Genomic DNA, 14485 nt, shown 5'->3' with positions numbered 1-14485 from the left:
ATACTCATGATGGCTAGATCAGTTTTCTGAAAAGGGTATTCTCCCTATATCTAGGAATCAAAAAATTATATCTTTAGGAGGCCTGTGGGAATAGAAGAAATTTCTCATCTAAAGAAGTTACATCCATTTACAGAATGTGGATATTTTTATTGCTCAGCTGGAATCATACTGTGGGATCCTGTGCCTTCAAGTATTTTGAGTCTTCCTGAACTGTGCCACAGGGATAAGAGCACACTGGTGAATACTAAACGAGGGCTGAATTGCCATCATCTGCACATCCTGCAGCAAAGCCACATTGGAAGTGAAATATCATGTCACATATGAAAGAACTGATGAATTTTGATTGTGTATTTATAGTTCTCATTTATGGAGAGCCCAAAATACCTTAAAAAATTGAATACTAAGTTATACTAAAATAATGTGGATCAATGGGAACTATACACAAACTAGGACTCCCTGTGATGGCAGAGGATTTCAACATGGAACTGTCTGTAGAGCAATGGCTTCATTCGATATTGATAATGTTAAATAGTTTGCATGAGATCTGGCCTCATTCAAATCCACAAGACTTTTACCATTGACTTAAACTGAGGATGGGACTTCATCCTTTTTTGACAGAGATGGGAGGACAACACCCATGTGCCACATCTCCGGAAGAGGAATATCTCATCCATCTGGAAGAACAGAGGGAATTTCAGCTGAAGGGGGTGCACCCAAATATGAGCAGAATACTGGGTCAACTCACTGTCTGCCAGACCAAATGTCTCAAGGTGCTTGAGAAATGTGACAATTGTCTCTTCTAGAATACAGCTCAGCCTATAAAAGCCTAAACCAAATGGGAAGACCTTATGAACAAAAACGATATATAAAATTTTGTATCATGCACATTTCTCAGCTAGTTATGCTCCCACAAGCTTAAGCTTTTTTTATAATTGGGATGAAAATACGCTCTTAAATGCAAGGCTGGAAAAGATTAAAACATTAGAAAATGCTAAGGCAACTGCAGTTTCAATTTCCAGTTTTCACTTTATGACGCATGTAGCAAGTTCATTACCCCATTTTGATCCAATTCCATTAGATATTTGTAAGTTACTTACAGAACTGGTTCATGAAACACAGCTTTCAGATACTCAACCAATATGAGCTAATTAATTGGAGAGAACTAAGACAACTCCTCTCTGCTGAATGGAGTATGTAATTTAACAACATTAAGTAAATGGTGTAAAACAGTGTGATAGACTAATCCGGTTTATGATTACTTTTTTCCACAAGATGGCCAGGCTGCTATTTTTTCCCCTTGGATAATATTCCCCTCTCGCTGTTTCCCCAAGAAGAGAGAAATGATCATATCAAAGCAATATTCTGGGCTGCAGCCCATTGTGAACATGAAGAGATTGCCACTTTTGCTGTGACTATTCCAGAGTAAATGGAACTTTTCAGTTCCATTTCAGCTGGCAGAATGGGAAGTCTTTAGATATCAGTGGTTAGGTAAGGAGCTAAGTCTCCTTCAACATTCACAGTAACCATCTGACCACGGTAAAGACAGCAGGTTATGTTGGAGTGGTGTCATTCCACAGCCTTTTGAAAATGTCTGTGCAATTCACCCTGCTGTTTTCCCCACAGCATGGACTTTATTTGAGTGTATGAGATTGAAATTCCATGTTGGCATTCCATACAACAGGAAATAGTTGTCTGTCAGAGTGGGAGACGCTTACATTCTCCGTAGCTGGAAGGTGTTAGGTTGCTGGTTAAGTTTTCCTTTGAGGGTTCCCATGAGGTCCCCAGGTAATTATGGGGACAACTCCCGTTATCGCACACAAAGTTAAATCGAGCAAACATTAAGCCTTTCCAACGACTTCTAAGCTTTCTTTGAAAGAAAGGATAAATCAACATGAGAGTTTAAAAAAAAAAAAATCACTCTCGATGGCAGAGTATTAATTATAACTTTGTGTGGGAGAAGTTTAAATCTTCTCCTATGTGTGAACTGAGCGTCGTTTCCCTACAAAAGAATAGCTGTGTTTGTGTTGTACAGTCCTATGAATACCCGACTGAGCAGGTCCATGGCTTTCTCATGATTTGCATCCTGTCCTTGCCGAGCAGATGTCAGTGTCACCCTCATGGCTGGGCTGCCGGAGCACAGCTCTTCCACACCGGTGCGGTTTGTCCTTCCGTCAGAGGACTCATCCCTCTATTTTCATGAAACCTGTAGGGAAACGATAGCTTTGGGACTGTGCCTGGCACGGATTTGCAGGGGGGCTGAGGAGGGCCAGAAGAGGAGCAGTTCTCCTCATGCGATGTGCACTTCTGGGTGAGCAGCAGGCTGGTGGCCAGATCAGGACTGTGGGGCTGCGTCTGCCAGGGCCCATTGCCCACAGGTGGCTGAAATTTCCCAGTGGCTCAAAAGCCCCTTGGGAGGGCAGAGCAGGCACACACACGGTGCTGTGCTCCCTTCATTTCCCTGGAAAAACGTATTCGAAACGTGGCATGACGTGGGGAGGGCTCGATGGTGGGAAAATCGCTTGCTTGTGCTTCACAAGACATCCCGAGGCGATGTCACCGCCCGGAGGGCTCGGAAGGGCATCCTCGGGATCTGCTCTCGGACCCAGCCGTGCCCGCCGAGCGGGGCTCGCTCCCGGGGCGAACAGGCCGGTCTGGGCACAGCCAGTCGCGGGACAGGGGGTGCCGGGGAACCTAGTCCTGGGAGGAGCACGTCCGGGACCGCCGCTCCGGCTACCCCTTCTCGCCGTCGGGGTGTCACGGCAGCGGGGCGAGGCCGCTCGGGGGGGTGGGAGGGGTCACCCCCACAACTTCACCCGAAGTTTTCTCGCCGCCCCGTCCCCCTCGGGCAGGTCGCACCCCCCGCGGGCACCGGGGGGCGAGATACCAAAGCCTCCCGCCGGGTCTCCTTCTCTCTGTCTTCTTCCCCACCTGGGGCACAAATCCCCCCACCCAAGGGCGCCTCTCGGGCTCGGGGGCGCGCCCTGCAGCCCCGCCCCGCCGCCCCCGCGCTGCCGCCTGGCAGGGCGGTGGGAGCCGCGGGAGCCGCTCGGTGCCGCCGCCCGGGAGGGAGGGCGGTTATGTAAGGGGGGCGGGGGGCGGCGGGAGGAGGAGCAGGAGCCGGAGCAGGAGCTGGAGCAGCCGCCGGGCAGCCGCAGCCAGCCGGGGCCGGGGCGGCCGCATGTGCGAAGTAGGGACGCGGCCGCCGCTGGCCGCCGAGCGCGGGGAGCTGGCCGGGAGTGCCGCCGCCGCCACCGCCGCCGAAAGGTGCCGAGACATGGGGTGAGTCCACCGGCCACTCGTGGGCACCGACCCTCCCGTGCGGGCGCCGCGTCCCGCCCGGCCCCGCCGCAGGTGCGCCCGGGTGGCGCGGAGCGCTGGGAGAGCGCGGCCGCCCTGGGAGCGCTCCCCAAAACCGGCGTTTTGTAACGTAGTTCATCCCTCACCGCCCGCTCGGAGCGGCGGCGGGGAGGCTCCCGCCCGAGCCACCCGTGGAGCGGGCGTGTAGCGGGGGGAAAGCAGCCCGTGGCACGTTACTGGTGGCAAAATCCCCGCTGGAATAAGCGGGGAGGAGCGGGGGGTGTCGCGGCCGGGGGAGGCTGATGCGGGGCCGGGGGGTCCGGTCCCTCGCCGGGGAGCTGCGAGATGTGCGCACCGCGCCGAGCGGCCACTTCATTGTCAGATGGTCCGTGCTCTGGTTCCGCGGCAGCTCTCGGCTGCTGGAGGCACACAATAAACTTGCTTGAACTGTGCCGGTTGTTCGCTAATTTGTGTAAATATTTCCTCCGCCCTTGTTGGGTTTTTTTTATTGTTTTGGGGTTTGTTTGTTGTGGTTTTGTTGTATCGTGCCAGAAGTCTCTGATCACATGTGATAGCCTCTTGGAGATTTCGTCTTAATTTTTCAAAAAATCAGTCCTGCACTTTTCCTATCCTCTAACTTTAACCAGGTGACAAAAGCCAAATGCTGGCATTAGGGCAGTTTGTGAACTAAATATCAGGAAAGGGAGGTTAACATGCTTTTTGGCTTGAACTATATATAGGTTTGAGATCCTCTCGACCAGAATGTCTTGGGGGATTCCAGACCCCCTCATTTAATTTGCTTTATTTTTATCCTATTATGCTCTCTTACACCTTTTCTCTTCCTTACCTCTCCTCACCCCCGTGTGGTAAGAAATCGTTGTCCAGTTTGAGCTTCCTCATGCTGCTTCCAGCTATGCAAACTCCCACTATAGATCTGTTTATTATTATCAAAGGGATAGAATTTGAGACAATATGGATAAATAATGAATTAAAATGCTGTGCATGTGTCTGAATTTGATACCTAGGTGTACTGACTAGAAGTATAGGGGCAGAGGGAGAAATAAGATATAAGTATCTTCCTGTGTTTCACTTCAGGATTACAAGGGGCGTATCTACTTCTTAATTATGTACATTTCCACTGGAAAATAAAACAGAAACTATCCTTGGGGTTGGGGAAAGAAGCATCAAAACCTGGCTGGAGCAGCTGCCTCACTGAGTCCAGGATGGTCAGAAATATCCATCCAAGGGAAAACTGCCCCCAGAATTTTACCTGGGTGTCTCTAAAGGCAATTGTTTTTGCTGGTGCCTTTTTAAACTGTTTCCATGCTGGTACATCAGTTTGGCTGAAAAGTTTAGTTGTGGCTTGGGGAGAACTGAGTAGAAAGTTGCAGTGATCCCCCATGCCCTTCTGTGAGTCCTGGCTCTGGGCTTGGTGTGGTCCTGCTCTGCCTTCAGAGCTGCTCAAACTGTGAAGGACTTGAAGGCTTTTGAGTGCTCTGGTTGTGCTCGTGTCTGCACTGCTATGTGTGCTGTGTTGGGTCGTGCAGACTTGTGCAGGTATGAGTCAGGTTCACCAGTCTAGTTCAATAGCCTGTTTTAATGTGATTAAAAAGAAATTATTTCAGTCTTGCATCGGTGCATGGGAGATCAGCCTCCCAGCATCATTCATTCCCAGGGTTCTGGCGTGGGTTGTACACGCTCGTACAGTCTGTACAGAGTGCAGACAAGGTGTGTTTTTTTGATAATGACACAAGACACTTGCAAAATATTTATCTTGCCATTCAACTTTCTGATACAGAGAACTTGGAAGTATGTGACAGTGCTATTGTAGCTCAGCACAGATAACACAGGAGCAACCCTCCCCAGGTTCCTCCCTGCTCCATCTCTTCTGGCAAATCCTTCACCTCTGTGTGCTTCAGCTTTCCCTTTTGTGATCATGGGCACCTGTGTACTCATCTGTCTTGTGAGGCAAGTTGTGATCAGAGCACAGTCTCTTACTTGATAGAATGTATTTTGTCCCAGGCATTCCAGTGGGATTTGCTTCTTGGACATGTTTTGGTGTCCTGTGCGGGGCATGTTCCCACAAAAATTGTGACAATAACTTGACTCATAGCTCTTAAATTTTTATTTTTTATTTTTCTTTCCTGGGGTGGCCATTGTTAATGGTTCATTTACATGCTGCCTATGGATTTGGCAGTGACTGATGGTGCTATGAAACCTGGTATAGCTACTTGAGCTTGGCAAAGCTATTTAAATTGCTTATTAGCTGTGAGCTGAGCTATTTAAACTGTTGTTTTAGTTCAGCTTAGTAGGCAGCAAAGTAGTGTCAGGTTTTACAGAAGTAATTTACATGTTTAAAAAAAAAATTAATGCCTGTAATTCAGGGGGTGTGAAAACCATGCTGTAAGTAAAGGTGTCCAGGAAATAAAAATCTGCTTTGGTGCCCATTAAAGTTAATGTGAATGTTCGTGCTGGCTGAAAACCATTGTCTTTGGATCAAGTCACTGTTAAGGATCTCACTTGAAAAATTTTTACTTTAAAGGGAGCAAATATTTTTTTAAATCACCACTTTTTTTCTACCCAGCATATCTGATAGTTGTTGATACCTTGATAGTCTTGGAACTTAAGCTTCTGGTATTTGAAAACCACAACAGAGTGCCTTTCCAGCTCCAGAAATTTTTGTTTGAAAGTACCACCTGATTTATCTCTGGATGTTGCAAGCCAAGAGCTAACATACCCAAGAATGTGGCTCACTTGTCTATGGCTCTGATTTCAGTGAGCTATACCTTCTCAGCTAATAGCTGTGGTCTGATTCAATTTGACTTCAATTTAAGCAGTCTAAGCTAATTTTCTAGTAATAAAGATGCTTCAGGTTTAGTTATTAGATGATATAAGGAGATACTGGATAGCTGCTTCCATTGGTGCTTGCATTCTTTTACTATTTTAATTTCTTTAGTGTCTTTGTATTTCCTTACCTGTCTTACAAAATATTGCTTGTTGTGAGGCATGTAACAAGTAACCAGTTTGGATCAGACCTGTAAATCACTGCTGCTGAAGCTGTTACTTATATTATCTGTTGGATTAAAATGCAACTAATTCAAATACCCTCTAGCAATAGAATTTATTTTTAAATCTGTTTTATAAGTGATATCAAAATTAAAATCAGGCCTCTGAGTGTTAGAAATCATTGCAGAAAGCTTTATACCAGTGTAAAATGTGTGCTCCACAGGTTAACGATGAACTAGCCCATAGCACACATTTCTTTTGGCTGATAGGAGATGGCTTCTCTGGGCTGCTTGTGCAGGGGCTGATATGGTAAATTTGCCCTGCCTTGCAGGATCTGCCCCTGCTTCCCTCAGGTGGGTGTTGAGCCCGCATCTTAGGAAGGTGGGGAAAAAGTGAGTTTCCAAGCTTGGATCAAGCAATGAAATAACCTCATCTTAAGGAAACTGGACTCATGAACAAGACTCAGCCTCTCCTGCAACCTTTTCATGAAAAGGTGCAGTTGGGGGCCTGTATTTCTGAGAGTAATCATATGTAGTGTTTTTATTATGCAGTGACATTTAAGAGCATCAGGAAAGTCTGCCTTGCGCTCTTCCCTTCTGCTGTTAGCAATAGTAATGTCCATCAGCCAACATACAGCTTTCTTTGGGGAGTAAAAGGCAGAGAAGTGGGAGGACGGGGAAAGAAGGTGGTGAAGGAAGCAGGAGATGTGATGAAGGTAGTGTTATAGGAAGACATTAATTTTGGACAGTGTTCAAGCTGGCTGTTCTGGTTACCGGCAGTACTTCAGATGCCATGGTGATAAGCTTTGCCTAAGAAGCTCCATACAGGCAATAGTGTGTTGTAGAGGAAATTCACCTTGGCCATCATCCAGCTCCCACTGAAATCCATGGGAGTCTCATGCCAGCTCCCTCCAGAGTTTGTCTGAGCCATCTGTCCATGAAGGAAGGGGACATCCTGGGATCCCAGGAGAGGCAGACAGATAGTGGCACCCAGCTTCCACTGCAAAGATGTTGTCCTCAAAGTGGGGCTGGGACAAGTGTTTTTCCAAATGCAGCTCAGGTGGTACTTTGAGCTCTGCGACTCTTTTTTGGTATTTTAAGGTCAGTAGCTTTAGTTCAGCTCCTAGCATAGCTTGGGGAAATGTATCAGGCATCATCCAACAGGTTTTCAAAGAAAGGGACTGAGATTTGATGGATGTTGTTAATCTCATGATTTTTGAAGCAGCTGGCTGGGGAGGCTTGATTCTCCACAGCCTTGGTTCTTTACGTAGCTGTTCCCATTTTGTGGTGTGGGTATAAATGGCTCCTGTTCTGACTTGAAGAATTCATTGTCTCTGTGTACAGGTAGAGGTGTCTGTACAAGAGTCACTGAAAAAGTCAGGTCCAGAGAGCTTTAAGTTCTGGAACAGTGTGTTGAGTTCACTGAAATGGATGAGAAAACTCAGTTGACCTCAACAGTATGTATAAAACCTGTTGTGTGTAGTTCCTTTCTTATATTTAATGCAGTTTAATAAGGTTAGAGAGACAGGGACCTTGGGAGGAAGAAATAACAAAAAAACAAAACAAAAAAATAGCTGGATGGTTTTAAGGATTTGTGCATGTTTAGGATTTTGTTATGGTTGCATTCAGGTGAGTGAGCAAACCTGTGATGGAGTGTTTCACCCAAGTCTGCCATCAAGTGAGAGCCCTTGTCACCTATCACATGATAATGTGAGGAATTTGTAACATTGCAGCTGCACATAACTGAATCTGGGCAAAAATGTTCTGTATGAGTAAACTCCAAGGAAAACATAGGGATTGAGAGAAATTACAAACAAGGTAATAAGAGTAGCAGGAAGAAATGATGAATGAATGATTGGCATGAAGGGCAAAGTGTGTTGCAGGGTCTACTAGAGGTAAATTCAATAAATTATGGTAGGGAAAAATCTGCTAGTACCACAGCCAGCATTTGCTCACATAGACAATGGTGTCAAAAGAGTGAACTGAAAGAAAACTTATTGCTAAGAGGGTAATCATAGTTGCTTTCAGCTACTAACAGAGTTAATTACCACTGTTAATTTGATTATCGCTTGAGAAAAAAACTGATAAGTATCTTTCCCAAAGCTGGGATGTCTCTCAAGCCCTTCCTTAGATATGAAAGGAAGAGGGTGAGTAGGTCTCCCAATAAAAGCAACATTTGAAATGTTAAAAATAATTATTTAATGTTCAGTTTCTTTAAACTGTGTTCAAGCATATTCCCTGCATGGCTGAAACAGGCAGAGTGGAGCACTGAGTTTGCTGAGAACCCAAGAGCAAGGGCATCTGCCTGGTTTTGCACCCAGACTTTCTGCAGTGCTGTTTATTCATTTTATTCATTCATTTGGCTCTATGAATGCAGTGCCTACAATAAACAGCCTCACCCGTGAACATATATTTAAGGACGCATAAGCATTTTGTTTCAGCTGTTGGTTTTCCTGTTGACTTTGGGCGTGTGCAGAGTGGGAAAGTCCTCAGCCCTGAAGATTGCTACATGGCTAAATCTCTGCCTGCTTTCACCTTGAATGCTGTCCATTGCATTTGCGCACTGGAAATGCAGCATGTGACTTGTTTATACTGTGTTTTGAATATGGCTTTTTAGGATGTAAGTGTGCTTAGGGGAATGTATTTCAACTCTGTTTCTCTGATAATTCAGCTGTACTCTGTAAATAGCTGATGATCCTATTATTAAATCTTGGAATGTAACAAGGGCACTGCCTTCAAATGAAGACAGGAAGCGTTTAAGCTTGAGCATTAAAGAAGCACTTTTAATGGCAAGAGCAATTAGGCAGGGAATAGACCATTAGTATCAGGGAAGGTTGCTGCTGCACCAGAGCCACACATCAGCCTGCACAGGTTCGAGACAGCCTGAGTAGGGGTTGTGTAATATGCACTCATGCAAAATGAACAAGATGAGATGAGATGATGCAGTTGATCTTTGATTATGTTTTTGATGACACATCCTAGCTGCTCTCTGCCTGTTTGTAAAAGAGAAATCTGCCTGCTCCTGCTGGCTTGGATGCTCTGCTTAGCTCATGTGTGACACGAGTAGCCTGCTGCTTACTCCTCATTGACGTAGCCACTATTAGAGGCTATTGGACCCTCTTGCATCACTTGGAAATGCTTCGTAGTGGTAATTTTGCCACTGGGGTCAGGATTAAAATGAAAATAATATTTTAAATAATTGATGCTCGAGGCGTTTTAGGATTTGTTTAAAAAAATAGATGTTGCTGGATGACATCAGCAAGCAGGACAGCCTGCTTAATGACTCATAGGGGAGCAGGAGGCTCTGCTGTGTAGGTGTGTTAGGATTTGTGGGCTTTATGTTGAAGGCTGGCAGGACTGGGAGCTTTAGCTGCAAAACAACTGTGGCTTTATCATGGAGAAGAAAAGGTAGATCTCACACAGGAAAGAGAGCCTGGCAATGGAGGTGCGGGCAGAAGTGACTGCTGGTGTCTGTGCAAAGCCTGTTCACTTCAGTGGAAATGTGTCTTCCTTCCCTGCCTCCCACACGCACTAGTCTGGTTTTATTTATTTGTCATGGCTTATCAAGATGCAAGATTGTAAGAATTTCTGAGGTGACAAACTATTTTCTTTCTGTCTGGAAGTTTCACTGTGGCCTGGAGGATTTAAAAACTTGAGCCCTGCTGTAATTCAAAAAGAAATTTTCTGTAGAAGTTGCACTCTCCTGCCTGCACGTCAAGGGGCCCTTGGGAGCAGCTAGGTGTTGTTCCCTGTTAGCATTTGCGTTATAATAGTAGAAATCCTACAACTGCATTCTTATCAGGCAAGGTTTAGTATATCAGTGCAGCAAGACTGCACAGGCCTCTTTGGAATATGTCTAAAAATATGTAGCCAGCTTATACAGTATTTTTTCCTAAAGCTCCTTCTCATTGTACTGAGGTTCTTTCCTGGTGGACTGTGAAGTGGTGTGTATGAGTACTTGCTGTATAAATACTTGTTTGCCTCTGCTCAGTGCTTTGCAGGAGATCTTTATCAGGTATGGAGCACTATATTTGAGAAGTGAGAAAATATAACATTTAAATTGTACGTGGATCTGCAGGGAAATGTTAGTTTTATTATGTGGAGGTGTCAACATCTTATTTTCAGTATGTGTTACGGATTATGTCATCCCTGGAAGAAGGACAGGTAGTGTAGCTAGAGCTGGGAGTATTCAGCAAGGCTTTACCTTTTGAAAATTTAGTACTTCAAGATGGACACTCTCCTTCATACGAATTGTGTCGCAGTGGCTGACTCAAGTTCTTAGCTTTTGGTGAGTTGCTCTGTAATCTGTGACTGCAAGATTTTGTTGCCTTTGTTTCATTCCGTGGTTTTACTGAGCTTTTGTATTCTGCCTTCCCATTGTAAATCTGTTGTACACATCTAAAATGTCTCCCTGCAGTTGTTGAAGTGGGAACATGTGATCTATTTTCTGATACTGAAAACTGTCAATGAGAGCATTTGAAAAAAAAACAACAAACTAAAATTGGGAGAAATGCTCTGAGAGGAGATGTGCAAAAGCTTGCCGACCAGCACTTGGAACTGTGTGGGGGCTCTGGGCTGCTTGGAGGATGTGTGGGGAAACATGTGGAGAGTCTGACATCTTTGTTTATTTCAGAGATGGTAATGTCTAAAGATGAGGCAGGAGCTCTGTTCTGGTAGGTACTTCAGACACCAGTGCGCAGATGGCAACAGGGTAGGTGTCCCCCTGTCTCTGCCGTGACATCTCCCCATCTCTATCCAGGATGTACCTATGCATTACCCTGCCAGGTAGAGCTCCCACCTCTTATACCTTCACATAGTCCAAATCCCTGCTAGCTCCAACACCAAAACACTCCTCCCTGACCTGTCAGAAGGTTTCTGCCAAAACAGGGCAGCCCTGAGGGTGCTCATGGGCATGATGTACACCCAAGGCACAACTGTTGCCCTTCTATATAAAGGAAGGAGATAAAAGCATCTTTGGACTCTACCTATTTACATGTATAATCCAACAATTAGCATAATAATCCCCTCTCCTCCAATAGGGATAAATTTATTCTTTTATGGCACAATAAAGGATATTTAGTTACCTAAAGCTTTACAGTACACAGGTGAATGAGAGCTCTCTTTTTAAATTATATTTTTTTGTCTTTGACAGCTATTAGTCACTTGCGTAGTCTGTTACAGGAGATAGGTATTTTATATTGCCTGTTGTCTACAGGTGGTCTTTATAAATGTATTTAAGGGATCATCTGAAAATGCTAATACATAAAAAGGGAGTCTAATTTGGTTTATGGTTCTTTTCAAGACTAACAGAAATGGGCTTGACTGAGAACAGGGATTTGACACTTCACTACACCCACCCAAATTCAAGGGAATTCAATTAAAAGCTTGAATCTCTGATCTCAGTTACAATGAGGTGCAATAGCTGTGGAGCAAGGATCAGATCCCGTATTCTAGAAAGGGAACTGTTGGACTGGGAGTTATTTGGAACTCATGGGGAGGCTGCTTGCCTCCTTGCAGACAGATCCAGAAGTGTGCACGGGTCCATTCTTCCTCAAGGAGCTGTCCTTTCCCTCCCTGTGGGCCTCTTCTACCTTTCTCTGTACTTTGAGGCAGGGTAATGGGTGTTTGTGCATAACATGAAATACTAACATAACACTTTGTCTTTTGTAAGATCTGAAGGACAAGGAGTGTCTTTAAAGTTTCTGTGTGATCCTCAAAGGTATTCCCTGGACAGAAAGTTCTGAGCATCAGGGTTTTTTTGAGACCTTCAAAACTGCGTATTATAGAAGATGCATCAGCTTTCAGGGACTTAGTTGTATGCAGCCTGATGCTCCCAACACACTCTCTCACCCTTCTTTGCCTCCCCAGACTTCTCTGCAAAGCCTGTGGTTTTGCAGAGGGTTGTGGGAAGGGCTTCCTCTTCACCTGGACTGAGTTCCTCACGAAGCCTGGGATAAACACCTCTCCTGCAGTTGTGGTTACCTGCTTTTGCCTCTGCAGGGAAAGCCTGAAACTTTTCTGTCTCAGAGCACTAATCCTGCATGTGTATTGTTCAGATCATTGTAATAATTTTTTTCTCCATGGAATTATAATTTAGCATTTCAAATTATATGGGGGAGAAGTTGCCAAAGTTTTTAAGCTTAGGGTTTGGAACAGAATCAAAATCTCTAATCCGCTTTGTGTTCCCTGTTTGGTCTTTCCTCCTTGTCCTTAAGACATAGAGCAACATGGTATGACTATAGAAGGTTTCTCCTATCAAAGTAACATTGCACTTCCAAATAACTTAAATTAGCATAAGTGACATGAGGTTGTGCTGGAATGAGTTTGTTTGTCAGCTGCTTTACAGGATGACCTCAGAATTACTGGCCAGAAGAGAAAATAGATACACAACTGCTGAGTATGACTTGGGATGGTTAGCACTGCCTGGTATTCCTTAAAAAAATTACTGATTTCCATGGTTAAACTGATTGGTCCGAACTTTGCACCTTGGATCTAAGTTACTTTTCTTCCCTTTCTTTTATTTTTCCAGCTCTTTTTGGCACTTCTCCTTTCCTCGTGGGGACATTGGAGCTGTTGGGGCTCCCGGGGGGGAGGGGGACAGCCCAGCTGGTGCCCAGGGCAGCAGCAGCTCCAAGCCTGGGTCAGAGCATTGGCTGGGGAGGCACATGGAAAAACATGAGGCTAGTCTGGGTTGTCTAGGGAGAAGCAAGCACCTGAAATGATCTTTTGCTGCGTTCAAGTGATAGTAAACTTTCCTAAAAGAAAACTGTGTTTAGAGAGATCTGTAATAGAGGCCTTACATGTCAAATCAATTTAATTCTTAAGGTGCTAAAGTGTGAATGTGCAAAAAGCATAGTAAGAATTTCTCACCAATTGGCACCTTGTCCTCAGTGGCTGAGTACTTGATCCATTCTGCATACTAACACCAGGCACTAATTTTAGATGACAGGGACTATGAAGAGTAGTTTCTAGCTCTTGACTTGCTATAATTTACTTCTGGCAGATAGGGGAGACTCGTGCATTAACTTTTTCTCTCCCAGCAAGGGGAGCATCTGCCTCCACTAACAAGGGATCTTCTACCAGGAGACTGCATTCAAAACACATTAGTACATAATGTAAGATGAGACTTTTAATCCTATTTTAAAACAAATATATGTTCAGAATTTTGTTCTGCAAATGAAGCAAAAAATTGAATTGTGTAATACGGCTTATCTTCTAGCATAGAAGTCCATTTAGACTTTATCGAGCTGATTTTGCTCACATTTGTTTGGTATAAATAGGGAGTAACTTGGAGCAGAAGAGGATCAAGTCTCCTGCACGTACTCACCTGTTGTTTTAAGGGTGAGTTCACTGCTGTGTAAATCTCGTAAAAGCTTCAAAGCCCCACAGCAAAAGCGTTAGTAAAGGACACAGCCATAAGCAGGTTGTGTCATCTGGGATGTGTGTCAGCCTGATGTATTATCCATTGAGTGCTTTGTTTGCATTGATAAATATGATGAGCTACTGGCTCCATGCTGAAGTAGCACTGCAGAACTTAGCAATGGCTTATCTGGTTGGCAACAAGCAGGATGAGCCTCTGGTCTCCATCCAGGAGGTTTATTTTGTTTGACAGAATTGCTGGGGCTTAATTCTGTCCTTTCCCAGTTGTTTGTTTCCTCTTTTGGGAGCAGGCATGGGGACAGCTAAATGCACAGAGTGGATGTATAGTCCTACTCCAGAGACTCCATTGTCTGTGGTGTGGGCAGTCCTCCACTGCATTTGCATGGGCCAGGGCTGGGTATGTGGCTACCTTTCAAAACAGGACAATAACTTCAGTGTGCTTTCACCCAGGGAGCAGGGAAGGATTTAGAAAAAAATACCAGGAAAAGAAAGTGTATGTATTGGTGCTGCCAACTCCCAGGGCAGCCACTGTATCAAGTAGTGGCAACTAAATAAGGGCAGTGCAGAATACCTAAAAGGAGGCATGTTTTCCTGTGGCTGTCACAGCATTGCTGTGCTACAGCTGAGCACCCAGTACATAGCCAGTCCCATCAATAACTGTGCAATACCCACAGGCCCTCGAGCCTGCAGTGAACAGGAATCCTGGGAGAGAGCCCAGCCCTGGAGTGCCAGCCCATCCGATCCCATCTTTTTTTATCCCAGTTCATGGAAAAATTATTTTAGATCGTCTCATCACTTTAAAC

The 14485-nt window shown here is 45.0% G+C and overlaps 1 protein-coding gene across 2 annotated transcripts in view; it reads left to right on the top strand.

Moving 5' to 3' along the window:
* The first annotated feature begins 3106 nt into the window (after positions 1-3106).
* The window catches only part of HOMER2 (homer scaffold protein 2), a 73759-nt gene continuing 62380 nt past the window's right edge, over positions 3107-14485 (top strand). For both annotated transcript variants that reach the window (XM_051628103.1, XM_051628102.1), the window contains exon 1: positions 3107-3279. In XM_051628103.1, the coding sequence (XP_051484063.1) occupies positions 3179-3279 (101 nt within the window). In that variant the 5' untranslated portion in view covers positions 3107-3178. The remainder of the gene's footprint in view (positions 3280-14485) is intronic.

The sequence above is a fragment of the Apus apus genome, chromosome 10 (genome assembly GCF_020740795.1).
Source record: "Apus apus isolate bApuApu2 chromosome 10, bApuApu2.pri.cur, whole genome shotgun sequence".
NCBI classification, from domain to species: domain Eukaryota; kingdom Metazoa; phylum Chordata; class Aves; order Apodiformes; family Apodidae; genus Apus; species Apus apus.
Note: the sequence above shows the minus strand (reverse complement) of the source record. Positions and strands in the feature narration are given on the sequence as shown.